Below are 23,520 nucleotides of genomic sequence, written 5' to 3'. Positions count from 1 at the left end.
TTTTTTTAGAAGAACATTGTTCTTCTTCCCCAGAGCATGAACTTCATTCTTCATGTTTTTCCCCAAATCAAACCCAATAAATCCAAAAAATCAAACCCATAAACATCTAGTAAATCAAACCCAAAAAATCCAAGAAATAAACATACAAATCCACATAAAAAAAAAATGAAAAAAAAAAACCCACAAACATGAAACCAAACTCACCGAGACCCAATTTGTAAACACGAAACCAAGACCCACAACCACACCGATCTCCACCTCCACTACTAACCACCTACTCCCATGGAAACCTTGAAAAACCCCACCTCCAACCAAACCTATAAACAAAAATCCAAGACCCACACTAATCTCCACATCCACACCAATCTCCATAACCACAACCCACCCCCATTGAAACCCATAAAAACCCAACCAGTTCCAACCAAACCCAGCCATCTCCATCCCCATCCAAACCCATAATCCAAAACCCATGGCCACACCAATCTCCACCTCCATTACCGACCACCCACCCCCACGGAAATCTAGAAAACCTAGAGATTAGAGAGTCGGGTTTAGAGAGAGAGAGAGAGGGGGGTCGAAAGCTTGAACAAGAAAAAGAAAGATACAAACACAAATACGCACCAACAGAGAGAGAAAAAGAGGATCTGGAAAAAAAATGAGAAGGAAACACATGCCAAAAGAAAAAGAAAAGAAGAAAGATACACACAAAAACACTCTCCAAGAAGATTTATTTATTAAGTTATTTTTGTTTTGATTTTTCTTTTTTGGTTTATCTTAAAAGAAAGAAGAAAATGAAATAGATACAAACACAAACATAGAGATGCCTAACCTAGAATGAGAAGGGGTGTTAATTTAATGTTTGTTTTTGAAGAAAGTTCAAGAAAAATTGAAATAGTTACTGTAAGGACTCAATTTGTAACGACCCTAAACTGGTATTAGGTTCGCACGTTTAAGGCCCAAACAATAAAATTTGTAGAGCGTGGGCTGAAAGGCTAGGCCTTGGTCACCGGACGGTGGTTCGTCATGGTTTCTATAGTAATTTGCACAAGGGTGAACCTGGCGTGTCTAACAATACTTTTTTCCGATACATCCGGAGTGGCTCCGGTCCTTAGACCTCATCCGAAGAAATTCATGTTCTTATTATTCTCCTTTGTTAGGGCTCCAAGGTCTGGGAGACGATTTGTCCCCCCCTCTCACTGAATTGCTACTCTTTCCTTTTTATACTAGCTTTTACCCTTCCTCCAACGTCCATGTGTAGGTTTAGCATTCCAGGGCTGAAACTTGTCCCATCAGCCCATACCCAAAGTGGTTGGGGGTGGTTGTAAAAGCTGAAAAACATTACTTTGTCAGGTGCAGAGTATTTAATTACAGTAATGGCAGCCTTTCCTTTGTCCTTTTGTCGCCAAATTGTCCAGGGGTCCTTTCTCCATCAACGTGGATGTGTTCGGTTTTTCTCTAAACTGTTCCTATACCGTTCTTGCCATTTCTTTTAAGAGCGTTTTGGGATGCCGAGGACAGAATCATCCTCGGCTGTCTCAATGCTATTTGGACTTTCATTGTATGTCCTCGACAATGCCTCTCCTCGGCTCGAGCCTTGGGCCCTAATGTAAAGTAGGCTGGAGTTACAAATTCTCTGGCCCCACAATAGCCCCTCAAAATCCTGCTACTCGACCTCTTGGTCGGGGAGGAGGGTTTTGGTGATGTCAGGCCTATATCACAGCTTGCTCAGCTTTGTCCTTCATTAATGTCGGTGTCTTTTCATTTGCCTGGGAAATGCTCCCGGTTATGAGACATTCCTTTAGTTTTACTCACATCGTGCTTCTGTCGTTTCAATGTACAAGGCGCGTCTTTAATAAGTTCCTTTTACGAGGCAACGCCAATCCAACGGTTGTAGACGGCGTTGGGAGTTGAGTGGGAATTATCTCGTTTGTAGCTTTTCTTGGAAATCTGTACTGATTAAATGCCACTAGACTTGCCTTCCATATAAGAAGCAAGGTAGGAGGTCATTTCCTTTACGTACAAACTCCTCAATCTTTTCAAATTCCTAAACCACCTGCTGTGCTCAAAGTCCTCACTGCCAGTGGGATTAAGCCTTAGGGAGTGATATGGTTGGGGCGAAGATGGGGGTGAAGGGACCACACCCTCTCCAAAAGCACTGGGTCTCTCCGAGACTCAAGATGGCTCGGTCAGGGCAAGGGAGACAGAGACTCAAAAAATTTCTCCCCCTTGACAAGGCGGGAAAGAAGCCTCTTCTTCCTTTAGCCAAAATCCGAAACAGGTGCTGGTCGTATCAATTTTTTGGTGCGGTAGCACTGGGGTTGCTCATCTTCGGTACCATCCGCTCTCTCTCGAGCGCTGTTAACATGGAACTGGCTTGATGGGAGTCAGAGCTGGCACGGGGACTAGGCATCCCCGCTTCCTCCTCTCCTCCTTCTCTGGTGCCTTCTTTTGCCTCCGCTTCTTCTTCTCTTCCATCACTAGGGGCATCCCGGTGCTTCTGCTTCTTCTTCTGCCTCTTCTCCCCTTCCATTAAAGGGGCCATCCTGACACGCTTAATCGCCACAAGAGCAGAATTTTGAAGGATTTATCGTTCCCTTGTATCTTTTTCCTTTTTACTTTTCCTTTTACTTCTGTAGTTAGCTTCTGGGATAGGCTTGCTTAAGCCCCTCATTGTACGTTGTACTATTTCTTTATCTTAATAAAAGATGACTTTATTTTATTCTACGTATTCTTTCTTTTCTACAATAGTTATATTGTGAATGGATGTTTTTATTTATTTATTTTGAACGATACTTAGGGTTGAAACCCTTGTTAACAAAAAGCTATTATTTTGAATTCATTGAGACTAACAGGCACAATAATGCCGACCTGAAAAAGGTTATACATACAAGACTAATCGAGATAACAGTTGACTGCTCTGTATTGCGTATGAGGTGATCATTCGAGGATGGGTAACCCAAAATGAACTATTCGAGAAGGTCGCCGGGCGTTAGGGTGCTTTGCCACGTTCCTGACAACATTCATAACCTTAACCATTTTTGGCATCCGGTCCGAGGACCGAGGTATGATTATACCGGGCCTAAATACTCGTTTACATTAGTTTCTTTAAAGTTGGGGATCCAAGGACAGGACGGGATTTCCATTCTCTCTAAGACTTATGTCAGTTTTTCGACCCCTTAAACAATTTAATTAAACTTAGGTAATTAGCCAAGTTGTTACTTAGTCCAATTAAACAAGTCTAGGTTATCACAATAATAAAGATCAAATCATGCAAAGCAGCGGAAAATAAATAATACAAGATATGATCACCCAGGAAACCAAACCGGTAAAAACCTGGGGAGGATTTGACCTAACTATCCTTAAGGTAAACTTGAATCCACTATCTTGAAAGAATCGAAGTTCATGCAAAAGGACTTACAAGCACCCCCGCTTGACTTCCTAATGCTACCAACCAATAGAACTTACTGACACGACCACGTGCAAGCTCCGAATCCACGAACTCCTTCTTTCTTGGATTCCCACCAGCTACAAGCACACTTGCTTGTGTAGTCTTTAAGCTTTAATGGCAGCAACTGAATTGATCATCCAGGTGTAGAAAATATCTCCTCCTTGAAAACCCTAAGTTTATGTAAAGGAAAGCTTCTCTAGATCTCACAAGAGATTTACACAAACCGTAAATATGAGCAACACTAAAGAGAGCCTTTGGGTACAAAACCCTAAAAATAAAAAGAGGCACATGAGACACTCTAATATCTCTAAAAACCACTTTTAAAAAACGTTCTAGGGTTTCCCTTATATATAGGAGAGTTTTAGTTGAACCCTAATACGTTTAAGTAGAGTTTGGGCTGTACTGGAACTCTGCAGAAAAATAAATCTGCACGTGGTTCGATCGATCGAGTCTAATTTTCTATCGATCGAGCCTTGCAGATTTAGTTCAATAAATTCTGCAATCACTCTATTCCAATTTCACAAATAAACATACTTTGAGCAAGCCTAAACCTAGACTCTATGTTTTGATCATGGTTTGCCAACATAATACAAATTGAAGTTCTAATACATTAGTTCCTAATTTCTTAGAACCTAACAACTTAATCCATTTTCTAATGACTAATCTCCCCATAGGTTTGAGTCTGAGGACCATGCAATACCTTAGTTTTGTCCAAAACTTAGAATTGTCTTTAAGTAGTTGGTTTCTCATAGGTTTGAGTCCGAGGACCATGCAATACCTTGGTTCTGTCCAAAACTTAGATTTTCTTTAAGTTTCGAGGATTAGCCCCTCGGCCAAGGTGTGGGGCGTTGACCTGACGTTGGAAGTCCTTAGAACTGCCCGTGCCACTGGTGCTTCGAAACGTAGCCCCTAGTGGAACTTTATATTAGGGAAACAACAGCGAGCTGCTGGAAGTGATGGAGGGGCTTTCGTAGGCCCTTGTTTGACAGGAGCTCGATCCACCGCCTGTGCCAACGCACAAGCCATTCTCACAGACGACGCCAATTGTAAGGACTCAATTTGTAACGACCCCAAATTGGTATTGGGTTCGCACGTTTAAGGCCCAAACAATAAAATTTGTAGAGCGTGGGCTAAAAGGCTAGGCCTTGGTCATCGGACGGTGGTTCGTCATGGTTTCTATAGCAATTTGCACAAGGGTGAACCTAGCGTGTCTAACAATACTTTTTTCTGATACGTCCGGAGTGGCTCTGGTCCTTAGACCTCATCCGAGGAACTTCATGTTCTTATTATTCTTCTTTGTTCGGGCTCCAAGGTCTGGGAGACGATTTGTCCCCCCCTCTCACTGAATTGCTACTCTTTCCTTTTTATACTAGCCTTTACCCTTCTTCCAACGTCCACATGTAGGTTTAGCGTTCTAGGGTTGATACTTGTCCCATTAGCCCATACCCAAAGTGATTGGAGGTGGTTGTAAAAACTGAAAAGCATTACTCTGTCAGGTGCAAAGTATTTAATTGCAGTAATGGCAGCCTTACCTTTGTCCTTTTGTCGCTAAATTGTCCAGGGGTCCTTTCTCCATCAATGTGGATGTGTTCGGTTTTTCCCTAAACTGTTCCTATACCGTTCTTGTCCTTTCTTTTAGGAGCACTTTGGGATGCCGAGGACAGAATCATCCTCGACTATGTCTCAATGCTATTTGGACTTTCATTGTATGTCCTCGACAATACCTCTCCTCGGCTCGGGCCTTGGGCCCTAATGTAAAGTGGGCCGGGGTCACAAATTCTCTGACCCCACAGTTGCTATAAATTGTTTTCTCAATCTTTAAAATTGATTTTTTTTTTGAATTTTTTCAGTTTAAATTATTTTTATTTTTTTATTGATTAAAAAGCTAACTTGTCATTTTTAAAAGCAAAATAAATTTTTTTTTAGTATTGTTTTTTATGCCACATCAGCATCTAACATACCATCTATACACTCTATTTGCCACCTCATATTTTTTTTGTTACTGGGTTAACAGTAGAGACTAAAATAAAAACTATTTTCTGAAATTAAGGACTGACCTAGGAGCGAAATCAATTTAGAGACCAAATTGAGAATTGGTCCAAAATGTAAGGACCAAAAGTGTATTTTCTCCTTTTAAATATCTACCACCACGCACCTTTAATGCGATGGTCGCTCCGCAAATATAAGTGCTCGTGGAGTGTGGGGGTAAGGGTCGAGGTTCAAGTATCCAAAAGAAAACTTCACACACATGTATACTTAGATTATGCTAGAGTATAATTTCTATATTGTATTTTATATATATATATATATATATATATATATCTATCTATCTATCATTGTACAGAGAATCCCACTCAGTTTCAAAATCATCGTTTAAAACAGTTAAAACTCTTAATTGATTTTGGTAAACAGAAGGATTTTCAATAGAAGGAGAATCAAAATCTGATGGAGTAACAGATACAGAGTCTTCTTCATCATCAACAGCAACATTGACATAAAGAGAGGAAGATTCAGTTTTAGTAGAATAGAAATGAGTGCTAACTTGTGAATTACTACTGGAAACTCCTTTTAGCTTTAAATCAGATATATATCCGACTTGAATTGGTTTTTAACAATCAGTGTTTTTTCCCTCTTTGTGAGCTCACTTGTACTACAAAAGTAAATGAATAGTTGACAAATGATCAATACATATTTACACTTGTACTATTCTTTTTGAAACTACACTTGTACTATTCTTATAGCTATTCTATCCAAAAATAGCTATCCTTGTAGCTATTCTATCCTTTTGGATTTTTTTTATAGAAATTATTGGGCTGTCAAAGGATATTTTTGGTAATTTTTTAAAAAAGATTCACACATACACACAAATTATATATATATATATATAGAGAGAGAGAGAGAGAAATTAATTGGATGTTGTTTTAGTGTCCATTTAACTGATTTTTTCTCAACTTGTAATTGATTTTTATAATAATACTATTATCTACTGTCAGTAATTTTTTAATAGAAGAATAATAGGTGATAAATAAAAGGAATTAGTCCATTAGAAGGGTGGATGAGATGTCATTTTAACACAAATCATCATTTTGTGCATCTGCCAGTTTATTATATGGATCTTAAGTTTTGCAACAGATGACATGACATTATTATATGCAACGATAAAAGGACACAAATCATCATTTTGTGCATCTGCCACTTTTGGGATCTAATGTATATATTAGTCATAGGAGTGCAAAGCACTGGTTTTATTTTTATATTTTTTTAAAATATCATCATTGTCATCATTATTATTGTGTTGCGTGAGAAATGAGAACTTGTATACAAGTCTTGTTATTAAAAATTTCAATTAGAAATAATAAATTGGAATTAACTAAAACAATTACAAATTAATAAATAAACATTACTAGTGAAAATAGATAAGATTTTATCTCTATTATTTGAGTAAATAAGATTGTGTAAAAGTCCACAAAATCTCCCTCTACATAATATAATATCATTTATATTACAAAACAAATCCTTTAAAAAAGCAAGACTTGTTGCCGTATGGCCCGTATGCAAGTCTTATTATTTAAAATTTTAAAGTCGATGTAAAAGATGGTAAATAGCTAAAACTGTAAGGCCTCAATTTGGTTCCTAAGCTCGAAAGGTAAAAGAATCTAGGTCCAAAGAGCCCAATACAATGAATTTGTAGAGAGTGGGTTAGAAAACTAAGCTCTAATGAGTTGGATAACAATTATAATAGATCCAAATGACAATAAAGTAAATATAGACTGGTTTTATCTAAATGAAATCATCCTCAGTGTTGGGAATCCGGTCTCCAGAGGAATCACTGCTTTGACTCCATAAGTCATTGAAAATGGGGTCTCCCTTGTTGACCTACGAGGTGTAGTCCGATATGTCCAAAGGACGTGCGACAGCTCTTCCACCCATTTTCCCTTTGCATCATCCAGCCTTTTCTTGAGTCCATTCACTATCACCTTATTGATAGCCTCTGTGGATAAGCTGGGGTGAAATACCTATTTGTAATGCCCAAGTCACAACAATACCTCCTAAAAGTTTTACTATCAAATTGAAGACCATTGTCTGAGATGAGGGTATGGTGGATCCCAAACTAAGTGACAATATTTTTTCAAACAAATCTCTTGGCATCCATATCTCCTATATTTGCCAATAGTTTAGCTTCAACCTACTTGGTGAAGTAATCCATGCCAACTAGCAACCACCTCTTATTCCCTGTTGCCATAGGGAAAGACCCTACAATATCCAAGCCCCATTGAACAAAAGGCCAAGGGCTGGACAGAGGATTAAGGACACCCCTTGGTTGATGAATGTTTGGGGCAAATCTTTGGCATTGGTCACACTTCTTCACATCCTCTTGTGCTTCCTTCTGCATGTTCGTCCACCAATATCCCTGAGTGAGGGCTCTGTAAGACAAAGATTTGCTTCTTGTGTGACTTCCACAAATCCTTTCATGTAACTCCTCTAAGAGTAGCTCTGATGCCTCAGGGTGTATGCTTAGCAAATATGGCCCAAAAAATGAGCGCTTGTACAACTTTTAGTCCTTGGATAGCCAAAACCGAGGAGCTTTTCTTCGCACTTTGTCAGCTTCGGACTTCCCCTCGGCAAGATATCCTCCTTAAGGAATAGCATGATAGAGTCCATCCAGCTAGGTCTCACTCTAATTTGATGAATATGGATCATATCTTTCTTCATCTTAGTAGGTTTGCACAAGTCTTCAACAAGGATAACGCGAGGTAAGCTTTGCGTCGAGAAGGTTACAAGAGTAGCTAGAAAATCAGCATGTGTGTTTCCGCTTCTAGGGATTTGCAGTAAGTTGAAAGATTCAAAACCTGATTGTAAGTGCCTAACCTGGTTCAAATATCCTTGCATTCTTACATCCCTGGCCTCTAACTCTCCCTTCACCTAACCTACAACCAACCTTGAATCTGAGAATATCTCCACCGTCTTTCCTCCCAATTTCTGAACCATTGTCATCCCTACCAATAGAGCCTTATATTCAGCCTCATTGTTTGTGGTTAAGAAACCCAGCCTTAAGGATTTTTCAATAATAATCTTATCAGAAGAAATTACAACTAGCCCCATTCCAGATCCTCTTTGGTTTGCTGCACCATCAACTTACACCCTCCAGGATAAAGGTTCTTGCAAGGAGACCATGCCTACTGATTTTCCATCCATGTCCTGCTTGTCTGCCTCCTCTTCCAATAGGGACTCAGCAAACTCAGCCACCAAATTTGTGAGGACCTAGCCCTTGATAGAGGTGCAAGGCATATACTTGATATTAAAAGCCCCTAGGATCGTACCTCACTTGGTAATCCTTCCTATGTAATTAGCACTTCGAAGTAGTGATCGAAGCGGAAGTTAGGTTAAAACAACAACTGTGTGGAATTGGAAGTAGTGAGGAAGTTTACATGTAGCATGTACTATTGCCAAAATGGCTTTTTCCAGTGGCAAGTAACGAACTTCGGCCTCATGCAGTGACTTGCTCACATAATAAACTGACCTCTGCACTCCATTATTAACTCATATCAACACTAGGCTTACCACATGGAAGGCCATAGCAACATAAGCAAACAAGACTTCCTCCTTCTCGGGCCGTAATAGGTGGCCAAGTAAGGTATTCCTTCAGCTGCTGGAACGCCGATGCACACTCCTTGGTCCACTCAAACCTTTTCCACTCATGTAGCAACCGAAAGAAAGGCTACACCTACTTGCTAAAAGAGAGATGAATCAATTTAGAGCAGTAGTCATCCCCCATCAATTTCTGTACCTCCTTGGGATTCTGAGGAGGTTGCAAGTTGTTAATTGCTTTAATCTGATCGGGGTTGACTTCAATCCCACGGTAAGTGACCATGTAGCTTAAAAACTTACTTGAGCCAATGCCAAAAGAATATTTGGAAGCATTGAGGTGCAGTTTGTGCCTCCTTAATATTTCAAAAACATCCCCAAGGTCTCCCATATACTTGGACACCACCTTACTCTTCACTACCATATCATCTATATAAACCTCAATATTTTTGCCCAGTTGGGGCTCAAACATCCTCGTCATCATCCTCTGATAGGTAGACTCTGCATTCTTTAATCCAAAAGGCATCACCTTGTAGTGGTAATTTCCAATAGGAGTAATAAAAGTTGTTTCTCCTGATCACCCAAAGCCAATGGTATTTGATGGTACCCTTGAAAGGCATTTAAGAAGCTCATCTGAGGATGGCCTACAGTTGCATCAACTAACCGATCTATCTGAGGCATAGGGAAGGGGTCTTTTGGGCAGGTCTTGTTCAAGTCTATAAAGTCCACACATACTCTCCACTTTCCACTCTTCTTTTTCACCACTATAGTATTGGCTAGCCACTCAGGGTAAAACGCCTCTTTAATAGTCCCGGCCTACTTAAGCTTGATCATTTCATCCTTGACAGCATCAGAATGGTCCTTAGATGAGCACCGAGGTGGTTGCTTTTTGGGGATGATGGACAGATTGAAATTCAAATGATGGTAGATGAAGTTTGGATCCACCCCAGGAGCCTCGTAAGTACTCCATACAAACACGTCATTATTCCTCTTGAGAAACACAATCAGCTTTTCCTTCTCTCGAGGAGGTAGTTGGGCTCCGACTTGAAAAAACTTTTCCAAATCATCATCAATAACAATTTTCTCTAACTTCTCACACTTTACCCCTTTTGACACCACGTCCGTAAATAACACCAGAGTCCTTGATTGCTATAAGCCCTTCTCAGCAAAGGCCGATGACTCAACTCCTGGTTGATGCATTATTATAGCCACCAAGCACTTCCTAGCCACGGACTAGCTCCCAACCGGCTCCTTAATCTGGTTCCCGGACAGATAGTTCACTTTTAAATGCAAAGTGGAAGAAATGGCTCCTAGGACATGAAGCTAGGGTCTAGCTACAATGACCATGTAGGGAGAATAAGCATCCACTACAATGAAGTTCACCTCTACCACCTCTGATCCTGCTTGCACGGGTAGTCAAATTTGGCCCTTTGGAACAACAACTTTCCCGTCAAAGCCTAACAAAGGTGAATCACAAGCTGTCAAATCCTCAAGTTTCAAGTTTAATCCTTTGTACAAATTAGAGTACATAGTCTCTGCCCTGCTGCCCTGATCCACCAACACCCTCTTCACATCATACCCCCCTATCCTGAGGGTAACCACCAGGGCATCATCATGTGGCTATATGGTCCTAACCTTGTCCTCATCTGAGAAACTCAGTGTTAGTCACATCTTCATCCTAGCCTTCTTCGACTCAGGGTTAAAATCCTCGGCAAGTGGTCAAGCTACAAACATCACTCTAAAGGGGTGAAAACTAGTTCTCCCTAGAGCAGCGAAGATGACATTAATTGTGCCCAAAGGTGGCCTTGAAGAAGTATCTCTTTGAGATTTGGATCCTACTTGGCCGCTTTGTCCGTTAGGCTGATATAGAAATTGCTTTAACTTTCCATCTTTGACCAGTTGTTCCAGATGATTTCACAAAATTCTGTAATCTTTTGTGGTGTGTCCTCGCTCTTGGAGGTATTGACAATGAAGGCTTTGATTGTGCTTCATTGAATCTCCTCCCATTTTGTTTGGCCATTTAAAGTATGGCTCATTCTTAATCTTTTCCAAGACTTGATGCATTGGTTCCCTGAACACTGTGCCAACCACTCGGGTAGCAGTAGACCCTGACTGCTCAGCAAGGTCTTTATTATTGTATCTGTCCGACTTGAAATCCATCCTATCCTGAGGGATAAACTTAGCCTTCCCTTTCCTTTGCCTATGGTCTTCCTCGACCCATTTATACTCGTCAATACGGTCCATGAGCTGACGTACACTCCTTATAGGCTTTTTAGTCAATGACTTTCTCAAATCATGCTCAGTAGGTAGGCCGACCTTGAAAGTCCTTATGGCCACATCATCAAAGTCCCTATCAATCCTATTGAACATCTTCCAGTATCTATCTGAGTATGTTTTCAGGGTTTCCCCTTCTCGCATGGTCATAGACAACAAGGATTCTAAGGGCTGAAGAACCCTACTGCAAGTCATAAATCGGGCCCTGAATGCCCTAGTGAGCTCCTTAAAGGAGCTAATAGAACCTTTCCTTAGACTATAGAACCATCTCATTGCCATAGGCCCCAGACTGGATGGGAACACCTTGCACATCAAGGCCTTGTTCCTGGAGTGAACGGCCATTCTCTTGTAGAAGTGGCTTACTTGTTCTACAAAGTTTGTTCGACTATTGTATATGGTGAATGTTGGCTGAGCAAACCGTCGAGGAAGTTTTCCTCCTTCGATTTTGCGTGTGAAAGGTGATCTGGAAATTTGGTTGAACGCTTTGCTCATAGTGTCATTTCCTAGGCCTTTGCTAGGCGAGCCTCTATCCTTGCACTTATAGGGGCTATCCTCATCACATGAGAAAGACTAACTACCATATTTACCGTCATCAAAGGAGGAGCCAGAATTGGAAGGAGTTTGTCTTTGTCCCTTGCGGTGCAACTTCTTCCTCAAGTGATCAATCTCCAATTGCATGGCTCTGGTATTCTCCTCATGAGAGATGTGGCTCCCACCTCATGACTAGCTCTTGCTAGTATGAGTAGTATGCACACTAACTTCTCGGTCCCTTCTCTGCTCAAGATTGACAAAATGATCTTGACGTTGGGACCTTATAGATTCCTCCCAATTCGAACCTGAACCTACCATAATTGAACGTTAAACTCACCATAACACAAGAATTTCCCACAGACGGCACCACTTGTAAGGCCTCAATTTGGTTCCTAAGCCCGAAAGGTAAAAGGATCTAGGTCCAAAGAGCCCAATACAATGAATTTATAGAGAGTGGGTTAAAAAACTAGGCTCTAATAAGTTGGATAACAATTATAATGGATCCATATGACAATAAAGTAAAGATAGACTGGTTTTATCTAAAGGAAATCATCCTTGGCATAATCTGAGGAGATCAGCTCTTGTATATATCTTTTGAATTTAATTACAAGCACGTTCTTGTTGCTACAGTATTTTTCTCTTAGTTCTTCAATCCCTTTTCCTTAGGGTCTTCTTTCTATTTTATACTATCTTTCTTCTTTCATCTCTACCCTCCACGTGTAGATTAGATTACTGGTGTTGATCATTGTCCCATCAGCACATTCCTGAAGTCTTTGGGAGTAGTTGTAAAGCTGAAAATTGCTGTTCAAGTATCACTTCCTCATTAATGCAGCCAGAGAGTTAGCTACAGAGCATTCAATGTGGTCGTAACAGCTTTCTCTTAGATATTTCATAACTTTCCTCTGTCCTGTGCTTTCATGATGTATATCCTTATCAATAGAATCTCCTGGAACATTACTTTTGGATGGCAGACCGCATCTTCTAACCTCTGCTTCGCTCAGTCGAGGAAGCATCCCTCCTCGGCCCACCTTCTCGAACCATCATGACCAAACCCCTTCGTTTATTCATTAATTCCGACCTCTATAACAACGTTTATCCATTCTCGGACTACTAGGCATCCTCGAACCGAGTCCCTAGCCCAATATATACTACTGGGCCTATCATCCCTACAAAAACAATTACAGGTTTTATAAATATACTTTTTTTTTAGAAGAGTATAAATATACATTAATATTGAAACAATGAAAAGATTTGATTTTTATTTTTTATTTTTCAAGAAGAATCTCTATTGTTTGAGTAATTAAGAGTGTGTAAAAGTCCACGGAAATACATAATATAATAACAATATGGCTAAAATGCAAAACACACCCTCTATGTTTCACTAAAATTCTCTTCAGTCATCTAACTTTGCTTTCGTTCATTTAAGTCCTTTAACTTTCAAATTTATTCAATTAAAGGTTTTCTATCAACTTTTGTTATATGTTGTGGTTAATTTTCCAATTTTTTAAATTTTTCTTCAAAATATTTTTATTAAAAATGTTCAATTAATGATTCAAAAATATTTTCTAGATTTTTTTTTTCAAAAAATTTTAGCAAAATTTGACGGAAATGCCTTAATTGATAAATATGAAACTTAGAGGATTGAAATTAATGAAAAAAAAGTTCGATGACTAAAATAAATTTTGAAGAAACCTAGAGAGTAAATTTTGCATTTTAGCCTAACATTTTTTTATAACAAAGCAAAACGCATGAAGCAAAAATCACATCCTTTGCAACCATTTGGATGAACTTTCCTTCGTAATTAAGGGTTGATGATGCCAGTTTTCTCTAAAGGTAAAGAATTTTTTTTTTCTTCAGATTCTCTGTTACAATTTTTTCTTTTTTAGATTTTAGTTCAATTTTTTTTAAGCTTTTTCTTTTTACTTGAAAGCGATGTTATGAATACTGTCTTGGATCCTGTCTCGATTTGTTTAGTGAAATGGAATATTTCGGTACCGATCTATTTTGACGTACCCTTTCAGGGTGTTTTGGGGTTTCTAAAAAAAATTAAAAAAATATATATTTATATTTTCTTATACAACATAAAATTATTGATCCAAATAAGTAAACTTCAAATAAAACAAATCGTTTAGTTTTTCTTTTTTGACACTCAAATCATTTAGTTATTACATAACAATTATTGTTTTAGAATATTAAAACATAAATATGTAATTAAATAATGAAAAACAACAACCAAAAATAGTACAATAAGAGTGTATATATGTATATCAAGGGAGTCAATACCGTATAGGAAGCCATTTCGGTTTAGTTAAAGAAGTGAAATATTTCGATACCGGTTAATTTCGGTGTACCGTTTTGAAATTACTGCTAATTATATATATAATTATTTAAAATGATAAATTTATATTTTATATATTTTTATTTTTAGAGTACATATGTAACCTATTGAATCAATCAATCAATCAATAATAATAATAATAATAATAATGGTAATCTATGATGGGTCCGGTTAATGTGTGCCCTAAGGGCACACATTAAACTATCAATTTTTGGAAATATTTTCTTGGGAATTGAAAAACTTGTCAATACATTTCAATTTCCGAGAAATTTTTTTCCAAAAATGAGAATTAGTGTGTGCCCTTAGGATACATTGGAAAAATCTATCTATGATTTCAAAACTTTTTTTTTTTTTTTTTTTTTTTTTGAGAATCTATGATTTCAAAACTTAAAAAACCAATAATATATATATATGAAAATATGGAACCTTTATTATAATAGATGAATATAAGTACATTGATATGAGAATGGTATAGAGGGAACCATTTACGAGGACTTGAATCACCTGAGTGAAAGGCTGAAAGCTTGCCTCATGGCCATCTGTCCAAGGCTTTAACCCATATGTCTTTGCACTTGGTTACATGACCATGTGGGGGTAAAGAGTGAAGATAAAGACAAAGTCCTCTCACTTCCCATCTCAACTTAAATTTCCATCAGAAATTCATGTGGGGTGAAAACCAAAAGGTGAAATGGAAAAAAGAGAAGAGGCTTGACAGATGTGTTGGTGAGAGCGAGACCAAGAAGAAGAAGAAGCAAAAGTAGCAGCAATGGTGTTTTGCAGCAACAAAGTCTGCTAAATCTGGTTTTACAAAACCCTCTTCTTCTTACTCTACTTCTTTTCAACCCTCTTGTTTCCCAAAAATTTGCAAAGAAATCAAAACTTCTGTTTCGCTTCGGTATCCAATTACTGGCCGAAACCCTCTTCTTCTTTTTTTTTTTTTTTTGCTTGAAAATGGATCAAATAATTTTATTTTATTTTATTTTATTTGAGGGTGTTCCTAATTTTGATTGAGGATGTTCCTAATTTTTTTTTAGAGGGTAAACAAATAAAAAAAATTTAATTATTATATATAATTTTTTTTTTCAGGTCAAGGTGTTCCTGGGAACACCCTAACATGAACGTGGCGTCACCACTGTATGGTTTCCATCTAGAAACAAAACTTCAAACATGTGGGGAGCAAATCACCATGTAGCCTTAATGTTTAAACCAAATATATTAACCATTTAAAATAAAATAAAAATTGAGTTGCAATCTAAATTAAGTGAGATTCACCTCTTGCATTTTGCATTCAAAATTGCTGGGCACTGATTTAAAGAATTTCGTGGAAAAAAGAGTTTGAATCTAAAGTGAAGAGGAAGAAAAAGAAACGTTTGTTATAATTTTGAGAACTGCTGAAAGATGATTTATAGAGCGCTTAATGAATTAAGATCATAATCTTGCATTTTGTTTGATCATTTGCTAGGAACTAACTCAAAAAAGAATTTAGAAGAGGAAAAAGAGTTTGAATCTCTTCAGCTGGATAAAAGACTTGCTCTGGTGATAAAAGTGCGCATTAAAGGAAATTTATTTGTAGATGATTTTCATAAATTTTGTGAGATTTTTTAAAATGGTGGAATTTATAGTGCGCATTTAAGAGCATTTTTTTTAATTATAATTTATTATTGACACAAGGCAGAAATATTAACATGTATAAATAATTGTATGTAATGTTGTGTTATTTTTTTTCCTATCATACCAAATAGTTGAAGGAAGTTACAAAGAAAATGACATGTGTCATTGTTATATGCATTAGTGGCTATGTGTTATCATTTTGTGCATCCATCAATTTTGAGATTCAACTCAAGAATTTTTTTTTTTTTTTTGAGAAGAAGATTCAACTCAAGATTGAATTACAATAGATTCTAATAGGTTTTGATGGTTTTTAGACCTTAAAATACAATTGATTTAACCTAGGTAATTAGCCAAGTTGTTACTTAGTCCAATTTAATAAATCTAGGTTATCACAATCACAAAGATCATATCATACAAAGCAGCGGAAAGATAAATAACACAAGATATGATCACCCAGGAAACCAAACCAGTAAAAACCTAGGAAGGATTTGACCTAGCTATCCTCAAGGTAAACTTGAATCCACTATCTTGAAAGAATCGAAGTTCATACAATAAGACTTCCAAGCCCCCACGCTCGACTTCTTATTGCTACCAACCAGTAAAACTTGCTGACACGACCACGTACAAGTTCCGAATCCACGGACTTCTTCTTTCTTGGATTTACCACCAGATATAAGCACACCCGCTTGTGTTTTCTTTAAGCTTCAATGGCAACAGCCGAGTTGATCATCAAGTTGTAGATAAATCTTCTCCTTGAAAACCCTAAGTTTGTGTAAAGGAAAGCTCCTCTAGATTTCATAAGAGATTTACACAAACCGCAATATGAGCAACACTAAAACGTGGCTAGGGTTTGCCTTTTATACTTAGGACAAATTAGAAAACCCTAAAACGTTTTAAAACAACTAGGGCTGAGTTGGAAAATCTGCAGAAAAAAAACATTCTGCCCGAGTTTCGATTGATCGAGCCTAAGCTTCGATTGATCGAGCCAGGTCGAAATGCATAAAAATTTTCTACATTAGCTTGATTCCAACTTTACATAAATGCAAAACTTTGAGCAAGACTAAAACACTTCTAAACACATTGTTTTGATCATGGTTTGCCAACAATACATATTAGAGTTCTAAATACATAAATACCTAAGTCTTTAGAACCTAACAGGTTTGTCATAAGATAAATGGATATCCATAATAAACAATATGAGAGTTTAATTAAAAAAATATATATATTCTATAGATGAACAAAAATATTCTCTAAATTCAATAACTTATAGCCATACAAATTTTCTAAACCTTTTAAAATAATAATAATAAAGATGGGTTATAAACAAAGAGAGACTTACATGATAATTAGATCAATGGATTTAAATACAAAGTTTTACTGCCCTAGGGCTCGTGCGAAACCTAAGTGGCTAGTAGAAGACGTGCCTACTTTCTGAGTTAGGCTTCTGTTTCTTTCATCGTTTCTGATCAGGAGGATGTGGCAAGCACTACTGTGAGGATACTATGGAGAATCTCTCGGCTATGTGGGAAACCTTCTCTCTATTTGAATCTGAAGGAAGCAAGTATCAGGTGTGTGAGAGTGGTGTGGAGGGACCATACTTATTAGCGGCTCGGTTCTTTATGGGAAGAGTTCTAAGCATGGAAGCAATTGCTAGAACTTTTAAGTTGCTTTGGCACATTAAGAAGGGCTTTGAGGTGAAGGACATGGGAAATCACTATGTTTTATTTGTTTTCATGGAGGAATTCGATGTTGAGAAAGTTCTAACGGGTAAGCCATGGTCCTTTGATAAATATTTGGTTGCGTTAAAGAGAGTCATGAGACCGATAGAGGTGAAAGGTCTGAATTTCGATAAAGCGAGTTTCTGGGTTCAAGTCCATGATCTCCTGTTAGGTAGCCTGAATATGAGAACTGCTTCCAATATCATTTTGTCAGCAAGAGAGGTGGTTTCGGGTTCAAGTGATGCTGAGGAGTTTGAAAGAGGTAACTACATGCAAGTCTGGGTGTCTATTGATATTACAAAACCCTAAGTAGAGGCAGAAAGGTTGAGTTTGGTAAGGTGAGTTGGGTTAGTTTCAAATACGAGTGCTTGCCCAATTTATGTTACTAGTGCAAGCGTCTTACTCACCATGATAGGGATTGCTTGCTATGGCAGAATAGAAAAGGGTCTATGATGGAAATGAATCAACAGTTTGGACCATGGTTGCGAGCTAGTACTCCGAATCGGCCAAGAGAACAATTGTACGGGTTGCAGGATATGAGGAAGAAGTTAAGGGGGGATATGAGAGAAACTCACCCATGAGAATGAGGGAGGGGTTGGATCTAGTTGGAGTGCAAATTGATTAGAGGACTGAGAATGAAGAAAGGTAGCAAGATCCATTTGACAGGGAAGAACAAGTAGTTCAGGCATTGGTGCAGGAAATTCGGATTGAGGTGGATATGGACTGGGGAAAGGGCTGTTTGACAGATCAGACTATGAACTCTTCTCCACAATCTTTTCAAGCTCAGTTGGATGACATTGATGGAGAGTTGTCAAGATACGACCAAGTGGAAGTTGGATTAAAGGCCTCACAAGGTGGGGTGGGTTCTAGGATGGTGGGTTCAACCCTCTTTCTGAAAAACTTATTCACACAGGAGAAGCCAACTTTACCTAACTTGACTCTTCCTAGGTTTACTCGAGTTCCTAAAAATCCAGTGTGGCCCATGAACCTTTGGAATTGGTTTTGTCTAAATGTTTAAGGAAGGATGTTGATAAGGATTCAGAGGAAGCAAATGAGCGGTGTAAGAAACGGGCAGCTTATTCTATTGATTTAACGATGGAGGCTGATGGTCAATCCCGCCGACAGCCATTAAACTCTTAGCATGGAACTGCCGAAGGCTTGGGAACCATTGTGCAATTCAGGAGCTTGTTGATATTGTACAAACTCAAGATCCCGTGATTGTGTTTTTATCAGAAACATGGTCATCTAGAAAGCATATGTTATGGGTCCGAGATAGGATACAGTTTGATGGTTGTTTTACGGTTCCAACGGATGGCAGATGAGGGGGTTTGGCCCTTCTATCGAAAAAAGAGGCCGGGATAGAACCAGCGCTTAGTAAGCGACGGCGACAGCCCGGTTGGAGCTATGAAGCTTACCTTTTAGAGAAAGGGAAAAGGGCTTTTTCAGCTTGCTAACTAGGGTTGGCAGCTAAATTCAGTCTTCGGGACCCCATAACATAAGAAAGTCGTGGAGTGCATAAGCCCCCTTAGAGATACGGGCGACTTTCTTATGGTAGTAATTGCGAATGAGGGTGGATAGTTTTTCGGGTTACCATATTGACTCTATTATACATGGTGGTTCAGAACGTGCCTGGAGATTGACTGTGATGGTTTTTAGACCCCTTAAAAACAATTGATTTAACCTAGGTAATTAGCCAAATTGTTACTTAGTCCAATTTAACAAATCTAGGTTATCATAATTATAGAGATCATATCATGCAAAGCAACGGAAAGATAAATAACACAAAGATATGATCACCCAGGAAACCAAACCGGTAAAAACCTGGGGACGATTTGACCTAGCTATCCTCAAGGTAAACTTGAATCCACTATCTTGAAAGAATCGAAGTTCATACAATAAGACTTACAAGCCCCCATGCTCGACTTCTTATTGCTACCCACCAGTAGAACTTACTGACACGACCATGTGCAAACTCCGAATCCATGGACTCCTTCTTTCTTGGATTCACCACCAGATACAAGCACACCTACTTGTGTTTCTTTAAACTTCAATGGCAGCAATCGAGTTGATCATCAAGGTGTAGATAAAATCTCCTTCTTGAAAACCCTAAGTTTGTGTAAAGGAAAGCTCCTCTAGATCTCACAAGAGATTTACACAAACAGCAATATGAGCAACAATACAACTCTTAAGCAACCAAGACTTTAGAGAGGTTTGGGTACAAAACCCTAAAACCAAAAGAGGCACAAGAGGCACTCTAATCTCTCTCTCTTTTTTCTCAAAAACGTGGCTTAGGGTTTCCTTTATATAGTGGGAGAAGTAGATCTGAAACCCTAATCCTTAATGGGCTTAAGCTGTTGTTTGGGCCGACTTAAAATTCTGCAGATACGATTTTTGATTGATCGAGCCTGTTCTTCGATCGATCGAACCAGGCAGAATATGAAGTCTTCTTCCTGCAGCTTGTATGTTCTTGAATCTTAACTTGAATCACCTTAAGTATTGTCTAATAAAACCTATAGACTCTAAGATCTATATCTAGACAAATTTGTGTTCATGATTTGCCAATTGTTCTAAACATTTAGAACCTAACAAACTCTCCCTTTGACAATTCGTGACAAAACTTTCATACAAAATGAAATGCTCAAATACAAGAACAACCCAATACAATAAAATGCCCATTACAACAAATTCAACCTAACTACTATCCATCAGTTGCAAGTGTAGACAGCAGCTCAATTGAATCAACTTGTATATTTCCTGAAACACTAAACAAAACGCATAAACGCATGTGTGGAAAATACAAGTAAAGAAAAATAAATTCTTGATTTCACATAACACAAAATAAAGACATATACCAATGAAGAACTCATAAATATCAATAAGAAGTGAAACAAGAAACAAATATATCAAAATAAATTCTAACTCTCCCCCTAAGTTAGATACATCAAAAAGTTTTTATATTCTCCCCCTAAACAAAACAAACAGGTCATCTATGTCTCCCCCTTTTTGTCACGTATTGACAAAGACTACCTAATCAGAAGGTAGACAGAAAACATACGCAACAGAGTAAGAGAAAATAGAGACAACTCCCCCTAAGAATCATAAAGGTTAAAAAAAATTCTCCCCTTATAAAAATAGGAAAAACAAAACAAGTTTTGGGAAAAAATAAAGGGGTTGGGGATAAATAAAAAGACACAAACCAAGTTTAAAAAAACTAAGTTGAGGATACACATGAAGAAAAAATATTCTCTCTTTCAATAAAATGCAAACATGGCATTATGTGACCCATAAACAGTTGCATGAATAGAGAAAATATTTGCACATTGATTATCCATCATATCTCTTAAGAAAATAATTTTCTACAATTCACACATAAAAATAGCATATACTAGAAAGTATATAATTCAAAAATTAATCAATCAATTTTTAAATCAAGTTGAGTACCCAATTTAGCAAAGTGTATGCATGTTATGTGTGAAAACAATGAGAGATATGACTGCAAAACTACAAGATGGATACAAAAACAATGCAATGCATGTGAATCCTAAACATAAATGATGCATAAAAAAAATTTGGTCAAAAACTCAGAAACTCCTCAAAGCATAGTATTTCATGAATAAAATGCATGAGTATGAGATTAATTTTTTTTCAAAAACACTTGAATTCAACCCAGATCTTCCAAAAACAAGTTTTTCAACCAATTGTGCTCAAAAACTCAAACATTAAGCACATTTTGCATCAAAATCAAGGAACTTTAATCTTGGATTGCCACAACAAGATCACACACAATATAATGTACCAAGTTTAGCAAAGAGTAACTTGTGTAGTGTGTGCAACTAGCAAAAACTTGAAAAACATGTGAGGTGATATATAAATAGAAATCAATCACAATTTCTACAAAATTCATCACATAGAATTTGAAAGAGACTATCACCGAAAGAGTTACATCATATAACTCCCACATCTCCTAGAAAACAAGCTTGCAATCATGTAAGTTTCTTGATTTGCCTCATATTGTACACACCAATTTTTATTTGATCAAAAACTTATTAAAATAGCCGGGATAATGTATACACCAATTTTATTTGTTTGATTTAACATTAAGTTCAATAATGTACACACCAATTTCAACATTTAAACCAAGGCTACTCCTTATATTCTTTTTGTGCATGTGTTACACTTTCTTGAGCACAAAATCTTACGATATACACTAAGGTGTTCATGATTGACTAGTAAACAGTGGTGAGATGGTTATTTATGCCTTTCTCAAAAGGTTCAAGTCCGACAGTCAAAGACATGTGACTTCAAGATCAAGACAAAGTGATCAAAAACTATAAACATTTCCCACACAACATGCACTACAAAGTTTCAACTAGTCAAGTGCAATAAATAAGTTCATCAAAGCTAAACAAGGTACATAAACATGTTATGTAAAGATAATATGGTCAATCCTTGATTATAAATCCAAGATGTGAAATACAAAACACAAAAAAAAAAAAAAAAAAAACACTTTTTGGTTTTTAAAATATTTATGACCAAAAACAAAAAAACACACATTATGCTAAATGAACAATGCAAATGTAATGCATGACAGTGCTTAACTAAGCTATAGAGGGTACACAAACAAGAAATATCAATTTCTTAATTAACCCTCGAGTATATGTACAGACTAGTACATACTCATACAAAATCAAAAATAGTTTAGCACTTATATAACACATACTATTCAAGTTTCTTCACAATGTCAAGCATGTTCCAAATCAAGAGAGATATCATAATTCATGTAATCCTCAAGAAAAATAAAACAAGACTCAAAATAAAATATTTTTGTCTTTTTGAAAAATTTTCAATGTTTTTGGATTTAAAAAAAAAAAATTCTAAAAGAAACAAAATAACCAAAAACAGAAACAAGGCATGTCCACAAACAATTGAAAGAATTAAATTAGGGACAAGTCAGCAACACTCACCTTGGAGAATCTTTTCTCACCCATATAGCACGAGTCTTCGGCTTTGTAGGTGAAAATCCATGAGAAGCAGAGTGTATTTGAGGAATTACACCAATCTTCTGAGAAAGACTAAAATCCTGCAAATTCCTTTCACAATCCAACAAGCTCAAATTTTTCAAAAGAATATGAAACAATTTATATGGACTTATGGCAGGAGAAATATTATCACAAATCCTAGATTGAAACACAGAATGCTTAAATTTCAATTTATGACAATTAGGATGAATGTGACCACGGACACCACAAAAGTGGTAGACAGGAACAAATTTAGGAACATCAGCATTCCTAGTGGGGTTTCCAGTCACAGGTTTTGGTTCTTGCTTCAACAAAAAACAATTTGGTCTAATATGACCAACAACACCACAAAGGTGACAGGCAGACACAAAAACAGATTTATTATGCTCTCTAACAATAGGTTTAGACATAGGTTTAGAAACATCAGCGTCAACATCAGAATTTTTACCTTTGTCTAACCTAGCAAAATAAGTCTTTTCTTTATTATTCCTTTTGAAAGGAGGGATATAAACTTTCTCAGTTTTAGGCTTAAGAGAAACAGAAACACTTCTGTTATCAACAACAAGCTTGGTACTAGTCAAATTTTCAATTTTAGCTTTAGATTCAACTAACTCTTGTTCCAAGCTTTTCATCTTCTCATCTTGAGAGGAAATTTGATTTCTCAAAAATTCATTCTTTTTATTAGATTCATCTAATCTAACAATCATTTCCTCTTTTTCAAGATTAGTCAATTTTAACTCTTCCTTGAATTTCTTAGCAATTTCATAGATTTCAATAATTCCATACGAAGAGTTTCACAGGCATAAATAAAATCAACAGAAGCATGAGCAGAAATATGATCAGAAAGACACTTCAAATTATCCATGACAACAGGAGTCAAGGATCAGCTCTTAGATCAAAAGATCTAAAATAAAAGAGCAACCCGCTCTGATACCACTTAATGGTTTTTAGACCCCTTAAAAACAATTGATTTAACCTAGGTAATTAACCAAGTTG

At 37.3% G+C, this 23,520-nt stretch overlaps 1 protein-coding gene across 1 annotated transcript; it reads right to left on the bottom strand.

The window, feature by feature from the left end:
- Positions 1 to 9,850: 9,850 nt before the first annotated feature.
- Positions 9,851 to 11,800, bottom strand: LOC115990307. Its single transcript, XM_031114149.1, has 2 exons — positions 11,090 to 11,800; positions 9,851 to 10,132 (listed from the first exon to the last, which is right to left on the bottom strand). Exons 1-2 carry the CDS (start codon positions 11,798 to 11,800, stop codon positions 9,851 to 9,853), a joined length of 993 nt encoding a protein of 330 aa, XP_030970009.1.
- Positions 11,801 to 23,520: the final 11,720 nt, after the last annotated feature.

This window comes from Quercus lobata, chromosome 5 (genome assembly GCF_001633185.2).
Source record: "Quercus lobata isolate SW786 chromosome 5, ValleyOak3.0 Primary Assembly, whole genome shotgun sequence".
NCBI lineage: Eukaryota > Viridiplantae > Streptophyta > Magnoliopsida > Fagales > Fagaceae > Quercus > Quercus lobata.
Note: the sequence above shows the minus strand (reverse complement) of the source record. Positions and strands in the feature narration are given on the sequence as shown.

Excerpts from the sequence above, each read along its gene's own strand:
- LOC115990307 (XM_031114149.1), bottom strand. The coding sequence starts at position 11,800 with ATGAGCAAAGCGTTCAACCAAATTTCCAGATCACCTTTCACACGCAAA. Across the intron at positions 10,133-11,089 it reads TCAGGGAACCAATGCATCAA|TGTGAGAAGTTAGAGAAAAT; the intron begins GTCTTGGAAAAG and ends AAAGGGGTAAAG.